The following is a 26,636-nucleotide window of genomic DNA, read 5'->3' as shown; positions in this document are numbered from 1 at the left end:
AACAATGTATTCTCTACTTACCCACGGGAGACATCTCCGGAACCCCAGCAGTGTAAGGGCCATCCAGAAATTTTGGTTCATTGTCATTGATGTCCTGAATCTTAATGACGAACTCCGACTCTGGTTCCACAGGTTTATTAGTGAGCCTATCTAGTGCTTGTGCTCGGAGCGTATAGTAGGCCTGCTCTTCCCGATCCAGCCTCTTTGTAGCATGAATATCCCCCGTGTTCTCATCAATAATGAAAATGGAACTTGCCCCTTCGCCTGACAAGATGTATTTGATGGAGCCATCTCCTTTATCAACATCAGAGTGAAGCTGGTGAAAAATTGATGAGAGATGAGATTAATTTACAAGAGAGTCAATGATATGGAGATATGTAAAACTAATTCTTATGTCATGCAGCAGTACATGAAATTCTATTGTTCTTGGAAAGATAAGGTGAATGTTTATTGTGTGCGGCATGTGAAAGACTATTAGAATCTGTCAGCTAGCTCTTGTGAGCAAGAACCTTTCTTTCCTTTCTGTATGCAATCTCACTTTCAAAAGCATTTTATGTCATTTCAAAACAATAGTAGCCTCATGCTGTATTTCTGTTCTATAATACTATCTGTTCTTAAATAGGGGTAACCATTTAGTAACTATCAATGCCTGTCTGACAGGATGTTTGTGATTTTGGAGGAAAGTTACTATTAACTAAATCTCAATAATTGTTTCTTACCTTTTGGGTACCCTAGATCAGCTACAAGATAGTTTTCCCAGTGTTCATTGTACAACATAGGCTGGGAGAATCAGAACAGATTAGAGAATCAAGGAGTCTTGCTCTGCTACTAACATATTGTATGGCCTTGAACCAGTCACTTCATTCTATGCCTCAGTTTCCTCATATGTAAAATGCGGATAACCCTTACCAGCCTGCAAAGAGTTGCACAGTGCTAAAAATCATCATTTCAGTGAGATCAAGATAAAGTTCACAAAATTCCATCCAAAACATGATCAAAATGCAATTTTGTAATACAAATGGCAGAAGTGTAGATCAATAAAAACCTGGAAAATAGTCACACCTTTCTATGCTCCAGGAATGATATCAGTTTATTCATTATACATCATCTAAAGCCTGTCCTAAAATACAGGAACAGTATAACCAATCTGCACCTACATAGGTAGTAAGAGCACTGTATGCTACAGCTGCATTTCATAGCTAGAACCAACCCTGCTTCACACAGGTATGCGGCTAGAACATGAAAAGAATCAAGAGATGGCCTAACACCTTTATATAATGTCTACCACTTCACAGCAAATGAAGGTCAGAGTGTAGTTATGATGGCACAGAATAAAGGTTACAGAATCCACACATGCACATCCCCAACTCCCCGCCCCCCCACCCACAATAAAGCCCCAAACAAACAAAAAACACTTCAGTAGGGAACAAGTGAAAATATTAGTCATGTGCACTTTAGCACCTGCTGTTTTGTTAAAAGATTATGTTATTTGAGGACAATGACAAAGATGTTCAAACTGTTTGCTTCTTTTATCCTCTTTGGAACACCTTTCACCCCCATATCAAATGCAGGTTGAGCCTGTTTGTACTTTACCATCATCATTATCATTCTTTCCATCACTAATATATATTTTTTTCTCAGCTGGGAATATCACTAAGATTGTAATCACTGCCAAAATTCATGGGCAGAAAATTGCTGACTGAGTCAGAACTTAATACAATTGCAAAAGGCCTGTGTCATTTCAGCAGTGAAAAATTGGAGACCAATTCTGAATTTTTCAAATGGATAAAGAGCTACATATTACATATACATTACCTAGCTTATAGCCTCTGGATATAAGCTACTATTTATGCAGTTGCAGTATGCACCTTCTACCAATCTTAATAGATGGACTGCAGTCTGAGTTTTTAGTGGACAACTTATACACTGTAGACTGAAAGAGTGACCAGCAATGTTCTTTGATACCACAAAATTCAGGCTGTGGGTGAGCAACACTCACTGCCCTTTTGTTTTATTAAAATTACAGAATATTTTGTTCTTCTAAATCTTTAAAAAACAGTGCCCCAGCCTCAACTAGCTGCAGAAGCACTCTCTATTTATTTAACCCTAGGGGAAACCCTATATCACCACAGAAGGTAATGTGGTGCTCTCATTCTATAAGAACACCCTAAAAAGTTTGTTTAAACACTTTTTTGAGTATTTTCATACCGGCATGAGAAAAATGAAAGTTCCATGCAAAGAACAATGTAAAAAATTCAACTGTACTGAAAGGATCCAGAGAGCTGGAGAATGTACACATCAGCCTTGGTTTAGATCTCTTTAGTGTAAGTCTACTATTAAGATGGAGGAAGTAACTCACCTTGTAGACTAAGCATAGGACTTAGAGCCAGGAGTTCTGGGCTCTACTTCCATCTCTGCTACTGACTATTAATGTGCCTGTGGACTAGTCACACTCTGTTATTCGGTTTCCCCATCTGAAAGTGGAATAATGATATTTACCCAAGTCAGAGTCTAAAGCTTTGTAAAGCTTAATAAATGTCTGCAAAGCACTTTGAGACCCTTGGAAGGGCTAAATATTAATATTTGGCCTTGTAACTGACCTGGGTTGATTCTCGGGGATTAATATGCAAAAGGAAGATGGTGCCACCTCTGCAGCACTCTTTGCCAGCTGTTTTCCAGGAAAACCCTACTGTGGAACTCTGTGTGGAAGAGCTCCAGAGACTTTCTGCAACACAGATTGTGTGAAAGGTAGAGTAGTATTGCTCTGTGGCACTGCCTCCAATAGGCCCTCCACTGCACTTGTGATTTCCCACATAGAAATCCAAGAGAGACCTAGCACAGAAGTCTAAAAGGGGACTCAGCCAGTAGCAGTGCAAATACATTGATTTCAGGGGAGAGGTTATCCAGTAGAGCAACATAAATGACTCATGTCATTGCAGAGGGGGTGGTCCCAAAGATCCAAAAGGGTTTGGACGTTTTGCCCACTCCCACTCTGGAGTTCCCCTAACTCATCGCCTTTCAGGCACAGTTTGTAGGAAATCCAGTGATCTTCACCTCACAGAGATCTCCTACCCCACCAACCACAGATTTCTTTACAAGGGGCCATAATTAGGGGGGAATGGTCTTCATTACTTTCTCTAAACCCAAACTTTTTTTTTTAAGGTTTTCAGATCTCTTCATTTAATGAAGGGACTACATGTTCCCCGCAATTCCTAATGCCTCCGTGCCAGTCCACCTTTAGTCAATCCCTCACATCAGCTACACCACACATACACAAATGTGGGGATCGAGGTCACGTTATCTCTGTCTTCCAAGATCTGTTGTATGGGCCCAGATGCCTCTCAGCTGAGCCCCAAGCACATCTAGTATTAGGTTTTGTAGGTTCTGTGGTTTAATCTTCCCTGGAATGCATTGTGCACAAGAGCTCACAAGAACTAAAAGTGAAGGCACCAGGCTCTAAAAGAGAAAACACAGAATGCACCCTTAATAGTGGGAGGATGTTGCCATAATCATGAAGATTTAAGGAGAACTAACAACTCTAGAAAGTCAGATCATGTGAGCCTGCTGGGAGTGAGGAGATCTCCAGAGGTTTGGTAATTATCTGAACTACATATAGACATTTTTTGAGGTTTATGTATCACTAATGGCAATTATTTTCACTGTGGGCTTCACACTGCAAGTTGCTGAGAGCCCTTAACTCCCAATGAAATCAACAGGAATAAAGGTCACTTAGCGCTTCACAGGATCAAGCCCTAAAAAAGTCACTTTGAAATATTCTTGTGTGTATGTATGAGAGAGAGATACAGTGAGCTCTTTAGATTCTGACCAGCAGACACTACTTCTCTAATCAAAAAATGAACCAAATTTTGGCCTCAGTTACACCCATGGGTCCTGCTGAACCAGAAGGGCTAAAGCTTAGGGTACAGTCTGACCTGCTGTGTTTGTATTTATTTAGTTGGGACAACAATTACTCTGCCATTCAGGGTCTAACAAATGTCTAGTCCATTTCTTTCAGATTCACTGACACTAAATGCTCTCTGCTTTCAACCATCTTGTAGGTTGTGATTCACAGGGCCAATGATAACACTGTTTTGCATTACTTAGCATTATTGTGTGCTGTTGTAGTATCTCCTATAGAGCTAAAAATCTATTTCCATCAATAACTATGGATACTGTGCTCTAGAGTCAATTTGTCTAACCAGCAAGGCTCTCCCTGACTTCTGGAGGCATGGACTGCTATTTCCCTGGTTTCAGACTCCCTCAAAAGAGGTGGAATGCTAATATTCCTGTCTTCCTCTTTTTAACATTAAATACATTTTAAATCTATATCTGAGCTAGGTCCCTGGCAGCACCCTTCTCCCCATCTCCTCCCGCCCCACACACACACACTCATCTCACCAAAAAGACTGGAGATGGATTGTGAAGTGAAGGGGTCACACTCACAACTACCTGCTGCCATCCCATTGGCAAGACTGAGAAGGGGGCTGGGAGGGAATGCACAGCCACATGCCCAGATGAAACTAAAGGCACTTTTCAAATATTAAATTGTCCGAAGATGGAATGTATGTAGGGGGAATCTCAAACAAAATGATCTTAGCAATGTATTTGCCTCCTTTCTTTTCCATTTTTTTTATTTGAATGGTCACAAACAACAATGCTGTTACTTAAATACTTAATATTATTGGATTTACTATTTTATTTGATTGTAACTTTGCAATTTTGCCATATATTTTAATATTGTTGTTTGTATTGGCATTTTGAATTGTGATTGTTAATTTAAAATGTGTTACATATTTCCATAAAATATATACCTGTACAATAATTGTTATATGGGAGGGTGGTTTGGGGAACAAGACTCAGGGAATTGGAATAATTTCAACCTGAGTAAAAGTTTAAATCTAGAATGAAATTAGTCTATGTAGTGCTAGTGTCAAAGTTAAATTTGATTTGGAGACTTGTCATATTCTTGTTAAAATCAGGGTGCTCTCTCTCCCTGGCTCACACCCACTTATTTACCTTATTGTTCTCAAAATGGGTTCTTGAGTACTGAGCACTTTTGAAAATCTAACCATATATCATGAATTGACATTTTGCCTCATCACAAAATCATGTGAAATCGAAATAGGTAATTGTAATACACATAACTGACATCAGCAAAGGCTTGTAATTCACATCATTCACCTCACCCAGGAGCTAGCCATTGTACTTCCCAGCTGATAAGGATTTTCTTTTAGAAACCTGCTTCCAAAGAACACTGAGGAACAACTCCTGGAGGGCAAATGTTTCCTTTTGTTTTTTGTTATTTTATGTTACATTCCTGTACAATGCTAGGATCACAGGGGAAAAACACTTTTCTATGTTCCGCTTTTTAGTATATGAATCAATATAGGGAAGGGATAAAGTAAAGAGAAAAGTACCAAATATAAATGGATGTCCAAAAATAACTATAATCTTAATCAGGGAATGTTAAGGGGAAAAAACCACCCTATTCTAAATAATATGTTTTCTAAAGGCTTGGCTTTTGTCATGGTGTCCAAGCCTTCACTCTCAGCAATGCCATTAATGCTTGAATGGAATCAATGTAGATAATTACACCACAATGGCACTATTCACCTTTCTGACACATGTGTTTGGCTCTGTTGCTTTGGGATCTTGTCATGTAAGAACAGAAATGACCATAGTGCAGTAGAGGAAGTAGCACCACAGTAAACACACATTCACTCTGTGTAACACAGGCAGCAGAAACATCAAGGACTACTCAGAACCTGGTCCAACCCAGAGCACAGCATCTGCTGGGCACTGGCCTGAAGATACAATGAGGAGCAGATGTCGAATGGAATGTAGATGGCAGAAGAGATTAGTATTGGCTTTGCAATGCAGAGACATGGAGAGAACAGATTCATATGGGTCAGGAAAGAGGGCAGTAAAATGTGAAGAAAAAAGACCTCAGGGAGAAAAGAATAGAGTAGACATGACACCATAGACCAGGGGTTCCCAAACGTGGTTCACGGCTTTTTCAGGGTAAACCCCTGGCGGGCCATGAGACACTTTGTTTGCCATAGACCATATATGGGGAAAATGAGAGAAAATCAGATGTCAGACATGGGGACAGGAAGCAGTGGGCACACCAGACATGAAGGTCAGAGTGATAACAGAGGAGGAGGGAAGGCACGGGGGTAGAAGAATATGGAGGGAAAAAACAACAGGTGAGATAGAAAGTGAAAAGGAATGGAAGGAAAAAATAAAGAGCTATGGAGATGGTAAAAAAGATAAAAAGCACAAAATAAATTAGTGAATGGGGCTAATTTTGCAGTCTAGGGGTAGAGAAAGAATCTCTGGGATAGAAGATGGTAGCAGCTCACCAGCATTTTTAATATTCCAACTTGGGCAATGGATATCCTATGAATGTTTACAGCATTTTCTGCGGCTGGACAAGCACCATGTAACTGTAAATGTTTGCTGTAACTACCCTGTGTTTATAGAGAAACTTTGTTCTCCAGGGAAAATTTGTATTAACAGTTAAATTATATATTGGGAGGCACAGTGAAGGCTGTAGTAAATTTAAAAAGGTTGAGAATCAGCAGAATCAGGTGCTAGAGGGAAAAAAAAGGAAAAATGCAGTGCCCACACATGCACAGAGCAGTGAAAAGAATTAGAGTATTTTTCAAAATTTAGAGTCACAGGCTCAGATCCTCAGCTGTTCCAGAGCTCTGAACAGCATAACTGAGTGGGAAAATGGAAATATGGCTTTAAGCAACTTTTGTGTTTCACTAACCTCCCGGGCTGCCATGGGTTACTGGAGCCCCTAGAGTAATTTAGAACAGCCGAGGGCTGCTCTAAATTATGCCAGCTTTGAGAACCCCCCTTCAGGGCCTTTGTGCTGGCTGATGATTGCCACACCATCTCCTGCCTCTGCAGCCCTTCTGATACAATGGGCAGTCAGAGAGATTGCACGGGGCTGGCTATGTCAATTCTAGCCAACCAGCTTCCCTATTGTGATGCTGTTTGATTGAAATATGACCACTTGAATCATTAATATTGCCACTGTTAGACAATTGCAACAAATCTTGTACAAAGAATGTCATGTAATGTGTCAATGAAAAAGATATGTTTTGCTGAGTATGATTATCCTGTTTATATGCATGTATCACGTTTGTATCTGAAGTTATAAATATTGGCTATATAGATCCATATATCAAATGTGCTCCTGAGATAACATCCACGAGGTAATTTATATCCAATCTAGCCAACACATTGTGAATGAACTATTCAAGTTGATGGCCCAATAAATAGCACTTAAATCTCACAATGGGCCACAGAAGAAGCTTCTCCCCGCCTGGTGGTCCTTCCTGTGGATGTTTTAGCCAAAATATGGGTAATGGCTGCTTCTATGAGTCATCAAAGCATGCAAGGGTATATGACTTGCTCACATGACCTTGAACTCCATCTTGTGCCTGTAATTTTCCATAAACTAAGCAGTCCCTCCACATGGGAGAAAATACAAAAGAAGGACCCTGGAAGCATCTCCACTTAGCCTCTTTCTTGCTCTGATCTCTGGACTATGGATTTACAATAAAAGGACCATATTTACTATGGTCAGAGGACCTTCCAATCTTTTGGAAATTACCACAGATGTTACAAGTGACCAGTCTGTAGCATCACTGCTACAAACATGATCCAAGAACTTTGCAATGATTGTATGTATAAGAGTTCCTTAACCATTTTAAGTCTCTCCTCTTTCTTTTCTATTCTCTTATAAATAAACTTTTAGATATGAGATAATAAAGGATTGGCAACAGTGTAGATTATTGGATAACATCTGAGTTAAATATTGACCTGGCTATGTGGCTTGGGATCTCTTGGGATTAGAATACCCTATATGTGACTAAATTGGTTTTCAGTAACCACTCATCATATAGTCCAGTGGTAAAGCAAGGGCTGGAATGCATCAGGATTCATTTTAGACTTATCACTAATGCATTTTAGACTTCTTGTTAACCAGTGTGGTGCGACAGAAGTTTACTTTTGTTACTCGTTTGGTATATTTTACGATAGCATAACCACCGGTTTGGGAGTAATTCTGCCCTATTTTTCAGCAGTTTGTCCTAAATCTGATATTCTCAGCTGTGACCCACTGTGATACATATGCCAGATGACTCTTCACTGATCTGTTATGGAAGCTCTCTGGCCCTTTTTGGTGCTAGAGAAACACAAAGGGGCCGGAGCTGAGAGTAGGCACTGGGTCAAAGAGATAAAAAAATTAAGAATTTTATTCATTTCCTCAAAGGAAAAATATTAGCTATCTCTTGAGGCTAAGTTTTGAATTGACAAGAAGACTAAACTGTCCTCTCACTCCTACAAGTCAAGGGTTGAGACATTTGATGGGACACTTTGGTGATGCATGCACTGCAAAAGCCATACGCAGTACCTGTTCTGTGAATAAGGAGGACTTCACCACACTGCCAAACCTCCAATTTCCACAAGCATTATAAATTTCCTTTTAAAAGACTCACTTTTTATTTTAACCTTTATATCTTTAAAGTAGCCAAAGAGATTTTATGAAGCGCAGTGCCTATCTATCCTTCCAGACTGGTACTATATGGTGCTAATATCACACGGTATAGCCCATATCAGATTTTTAAACATCCTCGGACCCAACTGAAAAGTCATTGAACCAACAATAAAGTAAAGTAATGTTGAAGCAAACACATCTGAATAGCTTGATAAATTATTATTCAATCATAATGCAAGCCAATATTCTTAAACCTACTCCTCAAAAAATTTCAGTTATAATTTAAGTAAGCCCTTAAGGTTTCTGAATGAAACACCAAGTTCAGATGACAGGGTCCCCCTAGAAATATGAGTTACTGTCATCTAAGGACTGGAGGTTGAATAATTAATAAGAAAATACAGAAAATTGGATGTGATAAGAGCAGCCAAGTCACACACATGTTCTATAACATGTACACAACTTTTTTCCTCTCAAGCAATATCACTCAACTAAATATATACATAATATATAATGTCATACAGAGATATAAATCTCCTTGTTGGGTCCTCTCTGCCTTCCCCTGCCCCAGTTTTAATAAGAGCACTGGATACCCTGTGGCTGCAAGGAAATGTGCAGCAAGCCCATTAAGACTAGCACAGTTAGAGAAACAGCACAGAGGCAACTGCTGTTGTAGATGAGCTGAGTGGCATATGTAGTCCATGAATATTCTTGAGGAGTTTTAATGGGCCATCATCATGGTATCTCATGCTTCAAATGGTCATTTGTCATTCACGCTCTTAAATGACAGTTTGGCAGCTCTGAGTGGTAAAAACCATTTATATACTGTACATCTTCACATACTAATTGTGAAACATTTAATTTGAAAAAGCAACAATTCTGTACTGTAGCACCACCAACAGCACACAGGCAACATCACACTTACATAATGGGAAATGTGCAAGGAAGGAGGGATAACTGTGTGGTTACATACATAGAACCCAGTTTTGCCCTCACTTATATACATGCAACTCCACCGAAGTCAATCAGGCTGTAATTTAGAACAGGGAAAATAATGTACATTGAAGAATGTACTGGATGAAACATGCATTTTATAGGACTGTGTTTACTGTGAATATTTCTTTAAGTATTACTATTTCAATATTCAAACTGTATAATTCACCAGATAAATTACATGGTATTGTTTCTTCTCTCTGACCTCACCAATATAAATTACTTCTGTTTCTACCCAAAACCGATTTCATTTTGTGATCAAACAAATATCAGTGATCCAACCTTGCTCATACAAGTGCTTACGAAAACAAATAGTGTGAGAATATGCTTGAAGCACAATTCTACTTAAAAGTTACTGAATAATTATTCTGATTAGCTGGAGAAGGCAAATTTGGACCTTTTAATTTACTTTCAATGTCAAGATAGAGTCACACCTCTCTTCCAAAATGCTACAGGTTTTATCACATACTCCATGTCTATTCACAATGCACCATGTTTCCTGATATTATTTACTATGCCAATGTATTTACTAGTCCAGTGACTTGATTTATTTTGTTGCCAGGAAGCAATGAAGCTGTAAAATAAAAGACAGCTACTCTTTGTTTCAGCTTTCTAATCAAATTATGTAAGGTTCTTTGCTCCCACGTGTATAACTCCTATAAAAGTGAATAGGCATTAGGAATGCAGTGTAATAAATGAATACCATAGACTCCAATCCTACAAGGTGTTCCATGTAGAAGGACCACTGTGTTTGCACTGAGCTCCATTGACTTCAATAGGTCAGCTCACATGGAGCAGTTTGTGGGATTACGATGTTAGTGCGCAGCTCGAGGTATCAAGTGCATTTGACAAGGTTAAACCATTTGCCCCAAATTATTTTCCCCAAACATGTAAAACAAATCCCATTTCCCACCTCTACTCCCACAGTTGGAAACCATCCAGAAGCACTAGTTAGCATAATGTAAATAGAGACTAAATTTGAAAGAGCAAACTCTCTTCCAGAAACTGCATGGTTTTATTGCATTATGTAAGTCATCTATTTTTATGGAGTTTGCAGAATATTAGAGGAAAAAGTGTTTTTTTTCCCTTTCATTTATTAATTATTTAATGTTTAAAGTACTCAGATTTGTTTTTGACATTGCAAGATTTGGTTCTGTACTTTGTGGGGTGTGGGGGGGGGAATCTACATAGTACATGCAAGTACAATTCTGCAAAAGCAATACTTCCCCTCCCCCCCCACCACCCACTGCTTTTGGGAATACATAAAAGAAAATTTAAAAAAAAAACAGGCCCACCTATAGGAAAGCTAGTTCTGCCACAATATTTATTGTGCTAGTTAATCACGATATTCGAAACCTGAATAAAATACACAGGAGTTGGGCATACGTAAAAAAGTATATTTTTCCATCAACATTTTTGGAACATTTAGACCTTCCCCCCTGAAAAAAAACAGGAAAGAAAGACCTCAGAAGGAGATACAATAGTAGCATCACTCACAATATACAGCATTTTTATGTAAGTACTTGAAGAGTGGGTAGATAAGCATACACTGTATGTGTTTGTCCATGTCCATAATATCTAATTTAGAAATGAAAAATCATTTGGCATAAAACATAAAGTCTTATGTACAGACAAATGTGTACATATATCAAATCTCCATGTGTTTATAGAGTATAAACCATATTGTATACTCTATGTGGTCTTTTTTGTCAAATTACTGATCTACAGTTTAGAGAGATTATTCTTTTTCCGTTTGAACTATCTAAAATAGCTTGCAGCACTATTTGGTTGATAATGATTTTCTCATAGGAATCTGCTTTCGAAGAACATTAATCCATTAATACAGAGAAAGAGATTCCTGAAGGGTACATGGGGTTTTGTTGTTGTTTCGTTTTGTTTCAATGTTGTATCCATTTACTGACACTTCCTTTGCCGTTTAAATTTTAATGTTACCGAAAATTCTCTTGTAATATTACAATGCACATCAGTGGGTCTGGGAGGTGCTGAAACCCTAATAGGATGGCTGAAAATGGTGAAGTGTGTAAATGTAAAGCAGGCAAAGTAATTACTGTGACTAATTGTTTCTGTAGAAGTCTATAAAGTACTGGACTGCAGCACTATGCGTGATCTGATTATTTTAATGATGAAAGATTTATAATGCAGAACAGATGCAATAAACTGGGTCCAAATCCACTCTAACCTTTAATTCCCTGAAAACAGTTAAAGAGTAGTTAAATAAAATCTATGAAACTATTAAAATAAAATAACATTATCATCGCTTGTCTCCCTCCTCTTACTTTCAATCCCACTCATAACACATATTTATAAGACATCTTGCTCAACTCTAGCTGTTTTGCTTAAAAGACAAGTTACTATAATTAAATATAGAACCATATAACTGTATGGGTGATCTGGGCTGAACAATGAACAGGTCCCTGCTCTGACAAACTTACAGTCTGTTACAATCAGTGCAGTGCTATATAGTATAAAGAAGTTATATGGTTATACTTAAAATGTTCCACAGACTAGGTTTAGGAGGGTTGTTCATTCATTCATTCATTTAAAAAATGAATTAACCAAGACTTACTAAAGACATTTGCTCAGTTTTATTCCTATGAATATTCCCACTAAATTCAATGGGACTATTCACACATTTAAAATTAATCATAAGATTAAGTGCTTTCCTGGATCAGGGCCTTAATGTACATACAATAGGTGGCTATTCCATGCTTATGGCACATCACTGACAAACAGCAAGGAGTTGAGAGTGGGCAAAGAAATTAAAAGAAGAGAGTAGCAGAGAAGCATGAGTAAAGAGCTTTAGCATGGGTAAATTATTTTACCAAAAAAAAGGGAACCAATGAAAATCTTTACCATGCCATAGACACCCCATTTCTAATATGTCAGAGGGTAACATATGAAACCAGTGCATAGCTCAGCTTCTTATGTTTGTGTACCTCACAATTTAATTATGCTCCCTTAGATGGTGGTGTTGTGTTTTAGTGCCAGTGCTGGGTAAAGTCCATTAAAAAAAATAACAGCAAAATCCAATGCCATTGTTTAGCCCATCATTTCAAATGGCCAGTGGCTCTGCAATCACATCCGCCAACTCCTTTAGCACTCTCGGATGCAGCGCATCTGGCCCCATGGACTTGTGCTCGTCCAGTTTTTCTAAATAGTCCCGAACCACTTCTTTCTCCACAGAGGGCTGATCACCTCCTCCCCATGCTGTTCTTCCCAGTGCAGTAGTCTGGGAGAATGATCAAATCACTGATCATTGTTGCCCATTTAATTTAATGCTCTTGCTTTCAGTGAATATATATGCATTAGGGTGGGTAGTGGTTCTTCACTGCTACTGGCTTGGTTGACGTTCAATCATAACACTTTTTTAGTGTTCTCCACCAGCCACCACTAGTGTTTGTTTAAAGTTGCAGTTTCTGTAGGGCAGACCACCAGATGGAAGAATAGATGACATATCCCTTTACGCAGTCAGAAGTTATGGGCAAGATAGTACATTTTCCCTTCATCTTTTCTCATCTTACTCATTTTTATTTATACTGATTTTCCATGTTCTCTTCTTCCCAAGATTTCTTTTTTTTTTGTCAACCAGTACATTACTGAAACTTTAACCTCACTAATAAGAATTAAGTAATTGAATCTAATATTACACCTTACCCAATATGTGTCAATAACGCTCTGAGTCAGGAAATCAGACATATTTGTGAAGGTTCAACACACACTTAAATCTCCCATTGAAGTCAATGGATCTTAAACAGATGTTTAAAGCTAAGCACATGTGTAAGTGATTTCCTGATCTGGAGCCTTAATGTGCATGCAAAGCAAGGCTGTTTTAATGAACAGAAATGTGGTTATCAGAAGAAAGCACTGCACAGACTAACTGCAAAAAGCAACATTAAAAGTCAACGGGATTCTATTATATAAATTCATAGTGTAACTGTTCAGCATTCAGAACAAGCTGAAGTATGGTATGCATAGTAAATATGGATGTTTCAGAGTCTGTCTTAAATTGTTCAGATCATTTAAAGTGATCCCTAGTGAATAAGTGCTTTAAATGGTTTGGTTTCTTCTCAATTTTTTTCTTAACATTAACATTTGCAGATCTACTGGGACTTCTGGATATAACTAGGTTGGTCTCTGGGTAGTGATTTGCATTTTGATAGGCACTTTTACTGTAGGTGACTGGGATGAGTGGAAGGGGCCAAATGGAAAGACAAACCAACAACATGTGGTATGGATGGTGATTATCAGACTAACTGCTTATAGTACCTACTGACTTCAGCAGGAGTTGGATTGGGTTTATAGCGAATGGTGTCATGCCAGACTGGTAGTTGAAGCGGACAGCATTTCTTTTTCCCCTTCCTATTCCTTTGAATATGTAGAGTGTTAAATAAGTATAATCTCATCACATTGCTGTTTTGTCAGTACATCTTGTTTCCTTAAAAGAACACCCTGTAGCATTTAATGTGATCAGCTGAAGACATTAATTGACTAAAATCAAAGCTCACTCTGTGTATATATAAGCTTTTCTGACCTAGATCATTAATACATGATTTTTATCTATTTTTCATATCTGTGTCATTATCTCTGTGTTTCTTGTAAATTAGCCTTCACTGTTAATTGCTGGTGACATAATGGATTTATGTTCAATTTACAACCAAATGGTAAGAAATTAGTGAAATGGCATGTGCTGTTTTACTATGGATATGTAGGGTTGCTGAATCTACATTAAAATTCAAATTGTGAAGTCTCTGTGCTAATCCTGAAAGCTGTCTGGTTTCTACTGGAAATGTTTGAAGTTTCAGTTCAGAAGCTCATTTCTGATGGTTCCACTATTCCATGTTACTGGAAACTTCAGATTTACATAAATATTTATCTGATTATATGACACAAATATTTCATTTTACCCCAAGAAAAGATTTTCCATAGTATAAGCAAGTTGAATGTACAAAGACTCCTAAACAAAACTGATGAAATTAGAGCACTTTTATCTAATCATCGGTTTCATGCTGTTTTTCCCTCTGAATGAACTCTGCTAGGATAAGAATAGAAATGATAGTGCACTCCCACTATTCCAAAAGGACACTCCATATATTTTAAGGATTGTGATCATCATGAAAGTAGAGGAGTTATTTGCATTAGTTATTTCATTAACTGCAGACTAAATCAGTTTCTGTACGTTTCCTCCCATCTACATCAACTCTATTAAATTTATTGTTACTTGCATGCCTCTGATATTTCTTGATTGTGTATATCACCAACCATTTCCTAAAGGAAACTTTTATTACAGTGTCTGAACACTTCATTTTTAAACCTGAATCCCCAATGTGTTGTTTTTGAAGATTAGAGTTTAAATCAGTGTAATACTTGCCCCCAGCGTTCAATACTGATCTTTGCTAAGTTTCACTTGACACAGCATGTAAACTTCTCCAACAGATTGTTTGAGCACTCTCAAAGCTTAATTGATCCAATTTGCATGTCTCATCTTGGCAGAATTGTGTATCATTTCTATCCTCTTGGACTAAGTGATCGCAATCTAATTACTTTGTATACAAAGCATATGGAATGTTTCCAACTCCTTTGCTATCCCCTTCCATGCACCCATGTTAAAGCTTTCTAATTCTTCAAGCAATCTGATCTTCCAGTATTTTTACATGATTATTGTCTCATTGATTGGCCTTCTGTCACCAATTATAGTACCCTAAAGCCAATGTACTTTTTTTTTTTTACACAAAGCATTTTCACTTTGTATAACACCTTCTTATGGGCTTTTTTTTATAACAGGTGTTTTATTTAACACTCTGTTCATGTTAATTAACCCATTTAAGGGAGCAGTCCCTTCCAGGCCAGATCTTCTGGCGTAAATCAGCATTGCTCCATTGATGTCAATGGAAATATGTAAATTTACACCAACTGAAAGTCTGTCCCTATATTTTTAGGGAGGAAAATAATCTACCATTTCCCCATTGTTCCAAATCCCGTATATTTGAAGGGAGTTTAAAGGACTGCACCAATTTTTCACCCAATTTATAACTTTCAAAGATAAAAAAAGTTACTTTAAAACCATTGATATATATCTTTCAAATGCTAATTATGCTTTTGTACATTTATTATTATTTTTTCACTTACCTAAGCATAGTTGGTCCCAATCTTTTCCCCTACCTAAAATGAGCATGTTACAGTAACAATCCTTAAATAACAAGGTGATCTCTTCAGAAATTGCATTAACTATGAATTAATGAGATCTAGCTATCTAAAATAAAACAAATGAATAAATTTAAAATAAAAACTTTAAAAAATATGAAGCACACTGGTCAAATTAATGAAGACCATGGATGAATAAATTTCAGACATAATTAAAATCAAGCACTAGAGCGAAATGGAAAATTCTATTTGATCAATTAAATGATCAGCTCAAGGCTTGATCTTAATTCCCTGTACACTCCCAACCACCATTACCAAAACTCTATTTTAAAAAATGAGTATCATGCCCCTTTCACTTGGTGTCCTCTGCGCTCAGTTCTCCTGCCTTGTGTTCCTTCCCCCAGGATCCATAGGCAACTAGTGCCAAGAATTCCTGCACTAGTAGAATGCTGGGTTGTTGGTTATTTTCCTGTGTTCTGCCTTGCTGTTGTATCTTGTTTTTCATGCACCTCTCTAATCATATTCGTTAAGAGGAGAAGACAGGGAGCTTTTTTCTTCCATTGAAAAATATGTTAACAGACTTAAAGTATGTAGTTTACAGCACATGAATAGTCTTCAGAATTAGAGTTGATGGCCACCTATGGTGTCATCTAAGAGGGAGCTTGGAATCATTGGGTCTGCTATGCTGCTGCAGATGACTAAGCAAACACAGGGAGGACTAAATGACTCCAGTGGAGAATGTGTAAATGGATTATGAAGTGTCACAGATCCGAGAGAGCATCCCTCCCTATCCACACACTAAGACTACTGTGAGAGGAATCCAAGCCTCTGCTGTTCTTGATCCCTGATTTGTTTCATGCTTCTGGAACTTAAAGGGAATCCAGCCACTGCCCCAATCTGAGGGTTCAGAGGTGCACATTCAGGCTGCAGGCCTTCTATCTGGCATCTGCCTCTGAGTGTTGGAACCTGCTGTCCCACCACCTACTCCCTCTGGATGCAGTGCTAAACTGTCAGAAAACTACTTCTTATATACACCCTTCTGTCAAAACTCCACCCCAAAGGTGTGAAGCTTTTGGTTTACAGTTAAAGGGTATGTCTACATTTAAACCACTACAGCTGCACTGTTGTAGCAGTTTAAGTTTGGACATGTATTTAATCATACAAAGCACAGAAGAGTACTGATCATACAAAACAGTAAACACCTGAAACTGCAATATCCCTCACTTTTTAGCTTACTCTTCCCTTGTGAGCCCTGGGGGAGGGGACCATTGGGGTCCAGGCAAGCAAGATGTCCCCTCCTCATGCAGTTATAGCTGGTCTCTCTCCCTCATGGAGCTCCTTCGCCACTTCTGTGACCTTGTTCTATCCTACACCACACTTAAGGTGGCCACTCATGCATTTCCAGAATACAGGACATTTTGGTACTTCTGGAAATGGTGTGACTCTGCCCACACTGGCATGACCTTGCTCTCATGGTGCATATGAAATCATGTCACATGAAGGATGCCATTTTAAAGAGTGTGCCACTCTGCCCTGCTGGTGTGACTTTGCATGCATGAAGCATGTGAGGTCAGGCTGGCAGGGGCAGAGCGGTGCGCTCTTCAAAGTGGCATCCCCCATCTGATGCCGGACAAACCCCCATCTCTTTTTGTGTCAGTACCGAACGGGAGGACAAACCATTCAAAAAGAGGACTGTCTGGTTTAAAACCAGACAAATGGCCTGCCTACCCACACTTTCTCCCTGTCTTCTCCTCCTGTTCTTGTGTAGCTAGCTGCTCAAACCCAACTGGCTTCCTTTGTTCTGTCTTTGAGGTAATTTCCACTGCTCCTGCCTCTCCCCTCCCTTCAGAGGAATTAACCTAAGACTTGTTTTCTAAGGATGCAGCTCGTCCATTGTTCAAGTGTTTGTGTCTAAATAGGATTGTTGAATTCTAAGCACTACCCCACTGTATCTCTGATGTTACAGAACTTGTCATCAGTGATGGACATATAGGCACTCATGACACAGCCAGTTTTCATTATGCAACTTCATATTATGAATCTGAATTTAAAAAATCATACAGATATAGCCCCAATTCATCACACTAAGCTGGATGGATAAGTGGATAAGGAAGCAAGAAGGGGCTGTCTAAATGCCATTTTTCGTCATTGCAACAACAGAGGAGTGCCAGCCTAGTAACAAAGCCATGGAAGGCCTTGAGTCTATGCAAATGATAAAATATTGGTTTGGACAGAGGGGAAATATGTAAGTATGAAATGTCTAAAACAAAAACACCATGAATTAAATACTGTACTGGTCAAAGAACTGATTTAATCAGCCCTACCATTAAAACAAATGTAATAATAAAAATATTCAGAGGAAAACAGTTTTGCTCTTAAAGTGCATTGTACTCTGAAACATGACTGGTTAAAAATGGCATTTTGAGAATCTGTATTTATTGCCTCTCAATTTATAGCATATCAAATGGGCTCAGTGGACAAGTGAAAAGCCAACTGTCTATCTTGCAACCTTAATCAAGTCTTGTAAAGCTGTGTTCTACCATTCTGCTGCATCATCATTAGAAATAAAAGTCCTGAAGTTACACCAGGAAAAACTCTGATTTTCAAATTCTGCCCTCATCAAATGTATAGTCACATTGCCTGCACCTGGATTACACAGGATTAACTCATTGGAACCTCATAAAGAATTCTGTAGATGATACACACACACACACACACACACACACACACAAATAGAAAACAGCTCACTCTCTCTCTCAGCACTGTTGGCTCAGCAGGGCTAACAGAAATAAAAAGCAGAAAAAATGATTTTTGTCACCAAAGAAAGCAGATATGACTCTCACAGGGAGCTGATCTGTTGTGTAAGCAAGCACCATTTTACACAGTCACTGTTTAGAGTAAAATCACACTATAAGCAAAGTAATATATGAAAATATACAAGAAGCCTTTGAAACATTCTAAAAGGACATCCAACTAAAAGTATGAACTTCCTCTCCTTAATTATCAATATCAAACAGCTCTCTGAGCTCAATTATATGTGCTAGTTCATTATTATTACTAATAGTAGTACTACCTCTTATTTGTATTATGGTAGTGCCAAGGAGCCCCAGACATGGACCAGTACCCCATTGTGCTAGGTGCTGTACAAAAATGGAACAAAAAGATGGCCCTTGCTCCCAAGAGTTTACAGTCTTAGAATTGTACCATTTCTTTGTTCACCAGTTCAATAAACTTTACAACAGATTTTAGGGACACAAATGTGGACAAACAAATTTCTCTTTCCAAGATTCTGTAAAACTCTGTGAGTTAAAATAATATACCCTGGCATTTATGAATGTCAGACTCTTAAAATATCTGCTAAAATATCATTTTATCCTCTGTCACATATTATTAAAGAATCTCTTACTCTTTTGGACTGGAAAAACCTATCCAATCTTATGTCATATAAACAACTACAATACCTCCACTGTCACCAACTAAGCTAGCAGCGTATCTTGGTTTTGTCAGTGGATTAGGAAAGTGTTGAACACATTGTTTATCATTAATTTTACTCACACTTTCAACAGAACAATCTAATTATTGGAAAAACAGTCTGGTTTCAGTCCATTACTCTGTACAACTACTCTCCTTGAATTCACTGTACACATCTGTTCTGTTATGGATAAAGGGCTATTTACAGTTGCTATAATGTTGGACTCAATGAAAACTTTTAATACTGTTAATCACTCCACTCTTTATTCTTCCGATCTTAATGATCAAGCCATAATTTGTTTCACATGATATCTTGCTAACCATTCTGTAAAGTAATTTTCCAGGGAAGTGAATCTGAACTACAACTGTTAATTCTTAATACTGTGGTACAAGGCAATGTTCCTGTTTTCTCTTTATGGCTTAAGATTTCCACCAATATTTGCATGAAAAGCATGAGAATTTAACCCACTGGTGAGTGTGTCTGAAAGGTCCCCCTCTGTGCCCACGGAGAATATAAATTTGTCACAGCCCCTACCAAACAGTGTCGGCTCTTCAGCTCATACTATCAAGACTCTTGTTTTTAACTCTGGAGATTCCTAGTTCAAGCTATGGTGTATCAGCCAAGATGGTAGCCTTCCTGAGAGGTCAATGGGATCTGATGTCATTAGTTTATCTCCCTCTTTCCTTTTATTTTGGGGACACCATTGGAACATGGAACACAGGGAGATAGGCTGAAAGCAACTCAGTGGCATGGACAGAGAAGTCCACAGGGTTTAATAAAGTTCCAATTGTTCAACTTAACCTGCATTCAGCTTCACTCTTTGTGAAAGAAACATGGTGGCAGCATCTGAGCTCTCTGAAGTTCAGCAGCTGGTAACATGAGCTATGGTACGTGGTTTGAAGCCCCCTGGAACCCTAGATTTTGAGACAAAAATCTAGCCTAGCAATGGACCCAGTGGAAGGAGGAATTTTAGATGTACATAGACCTGGCAATACAGGAGGACAAACACTTGCTGCAATCAGCTTGCATACAAACTCACACACAGAGACAGAAAATCAATTGAAGGACCTTAAGCAAAATGTAATTATTAATGCCAAAGTATCAACTAGGGGAAAGGTATCTGTTGAGGTACTGAAAGGAATCTCAGCTAAAATTTTCAAAAGCACCTAAGTGAATTAAAAGCCTAAATCCTATATTCAGAGGTAACAAGTATTTAGGAGTCTAAGTCCCATTGAAACTCAATGAGATTTAAACTCCTAAGTAACTTAGGGACTTCTGAAAATGTTATCCATGATTTTAGTAAACATCTACATAATCTGGAATAGGATGTAAGCAGCATATTAGTAAAAGTCACCAATAATAAACTAATGGGAGTTGAAAAAACTAGTAAGACCAAAGAAATAATAAAAAGGGAACTAGAGAATTTCTAAAACATTAAAATGAAATTCAGCTTAGAAAAATACAAAGTAATACTGAATGAAAACCCTATTCCACTAAACAGCACTATCTGGCTGGTCATAAGGGCTTTGGGTTCTAGACTGAGATGTCATTGACCTGGTTTGATGTGTCATTGGTCTAGCAGCAACTGGAAATGGGTTAACCATCAAGTGGACTCAGAGTGTTACCTCCAACTCCCTGAGGATACAGTCGGTGTCAGCCTGCCTCTGACAACTTTCTGAAAAATTCCAGTGCATAATATACACAATGCTCTAAGTAGAAATAAACAAAAACACCCCCCGCCACACACACACAAACTATGATCATAAATACCTCCAGGCACAGGAAAATAAGGGGGATAAGTATACTGGAAGTATATTCAAGCAAAAGGACTTGAAAGGAATAGATAATAGGCTATAAAACATCAGTGTATCCATTAACAGACCCCAAAACCCAGCTGTCTGCTCCCTTCGATCTCTGAGGCTTCTGCATGTGATCCCAATGGTCCAGCTAGTAGATTAATGTTAACAATAAGATTTTTAAGAGCTCCCTTTTCTTTTGACCATTGCTGGTATACAGCCGGTCTACAAGTGCAGCCAATGGATCAAGAGCAACTTTAAATCATTTTCAAGAATACAAGCCAAATGAAAACGACATGTGAATTGGTTCTTGAAGTCACATAAGCCAACAGTGATCCTGAGCTTAAAATCCAGGAGTTTTAAATCCAATACAAATAAAAATCCAACACCCCACCTGTCATCTCCCCAAGGGTTTGCTGACTAACTAAACTATGATCGAAGGGGCATCTCCTGGGGTATTCACACCAGTCAGAGTTTGATGTACTTGGGCATCTAAGGAATCCTAGCTAGCTAGTCAGTCCACATCAGGCAGTCTGAACTGTGGAGCCCCTTGTAGTCTTTGTTATTATTTCCCCCTAAAAGAAAGTAACCCTGATGTCCTCCTTCCTTTATTTGCTCTGTCATACTCAGCATGGCATTAGCTGTGGAAAAGACAGCGGAACAACTAGTTGCAAGAGCTACTTCCCATTGCCAGGGAAAACTTCATAGTGGCGCAATGGACTTCACTCTCTCAAGGGCACTGGCCATATAATGCCTCTCACATAAGTATGTTGCACCCTCAGGGGGTGACTCAGGAGAAGGACGCTGCATTCAATGGGGGGGAACCCTAAAAGCCAGCTATGCTTAACAACCTCTACCCAGGGGTGGTAGTGGACATCAGTTTGCAATATAATATGGTATAAAAAGGGGCATGCAACTTTTGAGTTGTAAAATCTGAATAATATAATGGAGCAGGAGGTAAGAGTTTCCTTCTGCAGCTCTTGTTTAGCTGAAGCTATAATATACTGTTCACTTCTGGGTTTTTCATTACCAGGAAGAGATTGAAAAATTGGATGGAGTGAAAAAAAAGCAATAAAAATGATCAGAGGGCTAGAGCAGTGACTGTCAACCTTCCCAGACTACTGTATCCCTTTCAGGAGTCTGATTTGTCTTGCGTACCCCCAAGTTTCACCTCACTTAAAAACTACTTGCTTACAAATCAGACATAAAAATATGAAAGTGTCACAGCACACTATTATTGAAAAATTGCTTACTTTCTCATTTTTACAATATTTTAAAATAAATCAACTGGAATATAAATATTGTACTTACATTTCAGTGTACAGTATATAGAGCAGTCTGTATGAAATTTTAGTTTGCACTGACTTTGCAAATGCTTTTTATGTAGCCTGTTGTAAAATGAGGCAAATATTTAGATGATTTGATGTACCCCTGGAAGACCTCTCCATATACCCAGGGATACAGGTACCCCTGGTTGAGAATGACTGGGATAGAGGGCTGATTAATGAGGAAAAAATACAAGAGTGAAATATACATATTGCTTGACTAGGCAACAGCTAAGTGGTTGTGGGAAGGGGCATAATAACAGTCTACAAATATTTGAAGAATATAAACACCTAGGAGTGAGAGGAGTTAATTAATGGCTTTCAAATAAACCCCATACAGTATCACAGTTCTGTAACTTAAAAGGGAAACATAAAAATGCATAACACAATTTCAAGGAAGTTTATACCATGTAACTTAAGCACCTTTAATGTAAAATTAGTTAAAACTATTTACTCATTTATGGTATCCTATGTATGCTGCTGTGACATATCTAGGCAAAAAATTGGGTATATGCTTCCCAGATGGTGATTGAAAATCTTTCATAGTTGTAGAATCACAAGCTAAAATTATATTAACAGAACACTAGTGTAACTTTATAGAAAAAAAAAGAACTGGCTTTAATTTACTAGTAGACAGGAACTTCAAGTTAATATTTCAGTGAGAAATATTTTAACAGCTTATCCTCTTTTTACTGTATCTGAGGCTACATATACTGTATCTAAGTCTACTGCACCCAGAGGTGTAATTTGCAGCTCATGTAGAAATCAGCATGCTAGCTTTAACCAAGCTAGCTTGCTAAAAAAACCAGGGAGGACATGGGGGAGCAGTATTCAGAGTGGGCTTACAACATGAGTACTGACCCAGGCAGGCTTGCATAACCCATGCCATGTCTCACATCGCTGTGTTCTCACTGATAATTTTAGTGACCTAGCTAGAACAATGCTATCACACAAGAGAGCAAAATACAACCTGACTGCAGTGCAGACATAGTTTAAGAATCAGACTTGTTCTTAACTTCCCAATGCATTACACAGAGACACAAACCTGTGGGCTCGAGACTCCTTCCACTCATACCAGTTTTACATCAATGTAACTCAATAGCTCCATTGACATCAATGTAGTTGCTCCTGATCTCCACAGATGTGAAAGGATAATAATGCCAAGTGACTCCAGTTCATTTCAGGGGAAGTCAGAAACCCAGACATCACTTGGCAAATGTAGGGCTTTATTTATTTCTCTCAGTCCACAAAAAAAGGGTAGAATTTTTGGTCCCGATATTCTTTTCCTGTTCCTAAAATTTATCCTATTCATCTATGGGAAACTCTATCAAGTGCTAAGATAAGCTGCAGTCTACGAAGAACACAGAATTTTAGGAAGTTAAGGCATGCTTTTTCCACTGCTAAATTGTGGAATATATTGCCACCTGTTGTCCAGCAATTCTCAGCATTCTTTGTTTAATAACTTGTAGAGTTAAATCTTGTGACTGGATTTTAAAAAAACGGACTGAATAATTTTATGGCCAAAAATAACATAGGTAATTATGCACGTGCTGTAACAGAGTCAGTAGCACTTATGCTTCAGAGTGTAAACTGATCATCTCAGGTTGCACCTCTTTAAAAAGTGGCAGGATACACCCAGGGTTGCAACACCACCCCTAGGTGAATGGGCATCTGGCCATGTCCCCTAGCAGAATGGCCACCCTCCCTTATATCTCCAATATAATACAGGCATCAGGACTGAATCTTCAGCTCCACCTCACTGTACAATCAGAAAAGCACATTATAGAGTATTCACCTTCTTCTGAAGCAGTCAGTATTGTCCCCCCTGGAGGCAGAATACTGAGCAATATAGACTGAGAGTCACATTATGGCAAATTCTGTGACCCTTATGTACCTTGGAAGGTACATGTACTTATCACAAATTACTGAACTGTACTTGTATCTCTGTGTTTTCCTGTTCCATTAGCACTGTTTGTCTTCCCATGTATTTTAGGATTATATATCACCACACATATACAAGGACAAGGTCTCTGCCGCAAGTCCTTCAAAACACTATTGAGCATTGGGCTTATCCAAGGCAGCACGTGCGAAACTTGTCTCTAAACATCTGGAAGATTGAGTCTTGAATATACACTGTTATTTAACGCACATATATTTTCCAGTTTAGGTTGCCCCAACCATTTTACCACATTCCTTCAATTTTCCTCATCAGCTTTTCCTACCCTAAAATTAATTATCCTAAATAATGACAGTACAAAATAAATGTTAAACAGGTGAGGTATTCTTTTTGTTTGTTTTAAATTGGAAGAACATAAACTTTGGTAAGCAAGATAGATGTTTTCTATATAACCAAGAATTATAAAGGGAAATGTATTGAATTTGACTAACAAAAGTGCAATTGCTATGCAAATATGTACTGCAAGCCATTAATATTATATTTAGGATATAAGACTGATGGTCATTCTACACCTTTTTGCATCTGAAAAAAAATATCTACCCTAAAATAAAAATCCATACATACTCATTCTCCTATCAGTGTTTTGGGGGCAAAATAAACTATGTATTTTATGCTATTATAACCTGCTAGCCCTTTTATAGTGTATAGCTTAGCAACATATGTATGCAATATAGTTTTTGTCCAAAACAAAAGGTACAGCAAAAACACTGATGCTAATTTCAATTAACTGTATGATTCCTTTCTTCCTCATATGAACGTACTGAAAAATATCTCCAATATTATACAGAGCATATAACAAAATAATGGTTGCCCTTTGAAGTTGAAAGAATTAGAAATAGAAAATTTCCAGCTATGGTAGTTAATTGAACTATAAAGTTATAGAAGTTAATACTACTCAACAAATAGAACATGAACATAAGGAATATAAAAGCAATTAGGGCCATGTCTTACTTCTACTAAAATCAATGGGAGTTAGGCCATTGACTTCAGTGAGAGCAAAAGAGAGGCTTTTTCACCTTTATTAAGAAGTTGTTTAGGCGCTGGATTTTTTGTTTTTGTTTTCCCATTTCAGACAGCACAGATGAATGAGACAAAAGTAAATGTATCTTCTGATGTTCCATTTAATTTAATACAAAGCAAACAGCAAAATAAATAATCTGGGTTAGGACATAAGTATTGAAATGTAAAGGAATGTAGACTTTCACCAGTACTGACAAATATAAATCAGCTATAGTGTTCCTGAAATGCAGTGTATGTGGAATTGTGGAATTGATATAATATAACTACTTTGAAGAGCTTAGTTATTACTGTGTGCCAAGGTAGGAGTGGGTTATATGCACACATGGGTTGGGGAAAAGTAAGATACAGTGAGGAATCTAGCTTTACTTTCCATTTTTGATATTCTATGCATATAAAAGGTTATACAATATTTTTATTGGAACACAGAACCTCCTATTTCCCAATTCCCCATTCAGATGTAGTTGGCAATGGAAAATACAGGGAACTGATTGTTGCTCACTGATCCTCATCCATCCAGCCCCATTGGAAGCTAGAGCACCAGGAGACCTTCTTTAACTTCCACCGTTGGTGGAAGCTGGAACTCATGTGATGGCCACCACTTTGGCTGACATATTCAGGACTTAATCAGAGATGTCGGGAGCTAAAAGCATTAGCTTGTAGAGCTTCCACTAAAGAGTCAATCCTCTCTAATTGGAGCTTTATGGTCACATTTTCTCTGCAGATCAGATACAAAGGAGGATCTGTAATATGCACTCATTAATGGGGAAGGGTGAGTTAATCAGGAATAACAGAACTCAGCTCCACCTGCCCCATCATGCACCCCTCCTACACTCTGTGCACCCTCTCCTCTCAAGTATGTTGTCAGTGTAGAGGAGATGTACACTTACACAGAGAAATTCTGCAACACAAATCTCCATTATGTTTAAGTTCACTTGACTGTGCACTCAGAGCAAACTTTGAGCCTTTAATCTTTAGAAACTAGAACATACAGGATCTCCAAGTGTCCTTAAACAAGTCATAAATGTTCTGTTTAACAAAGAGGGAAAGTTCATACAGAAAAAAGACCCATATGCACTCACACATACACTCAGGAATATGATTTGTATATATTGGATCTTTCCATTAGAAACATTTTCTCAAGTCTCTAGAATTATGGAAGAAACAAAGGGTTGTGACAAGAAGGCAAGGGTGTTATTTAACAGCTGGAGAAACAGAGCATAGAAGAGACGGCACAAGCACTACAATGCAAGTAATAGCCTATAGAACAGCAGTAGGTCTAGTATCACTTTATTGTTGTGAGAGATGAAAAACACTTAATACCTGGAATGAAAGCCTGATGGGTCTGCAGATAGACATTTGTGTCAAATGCTTCAGGAAGGTTTGGCAAAAAATGTCAAAGTAA

The 26,636-nt window shown here is 38.2% G+C and overlaps 1 protein-coding gene across 3 annotated transcripts in view; it reads right to left on the bottom strand.

Annotated features, from left to right (window-relative positions):
- CDH7 (cadherin 7) overlaps positions 1-26,636 on the bottom strand; it is a 107,514-nt gene that overhangs the window by 62,556 nt on the left and 18,322 nt on the right. For all 3 annotated transcript variants that reach the window (XM_038391294.2, XM_043508157.1, XM_038391293.2), the window contains one exon: positions 22-316. In XM_038391294.2, the coding sequence (XP_038247222.1) occupies positions 22-316 (295 nt within the window). The remainder of the gene's footprint in view (positions 1-21; positions 317-26,636) is intronic.

This window comes from Dermochelys coriacea, chromosome 2, assembly GCF_009764565.3.
Source record: "Dermochelys coriacea isolate rDerCor1 chromosome 2, rDerCor1.pri.v4, whole genome shotgun sequence".
Lineage (NCBI taxonomy): Eukaryota > Metazoa > Chordata > Testudines > Dermochelyidae > Dermochelys > Dermochelys coriacea.
This window is presented reverse-complemented; position numbering and strand designations above follow the sequence as displayed.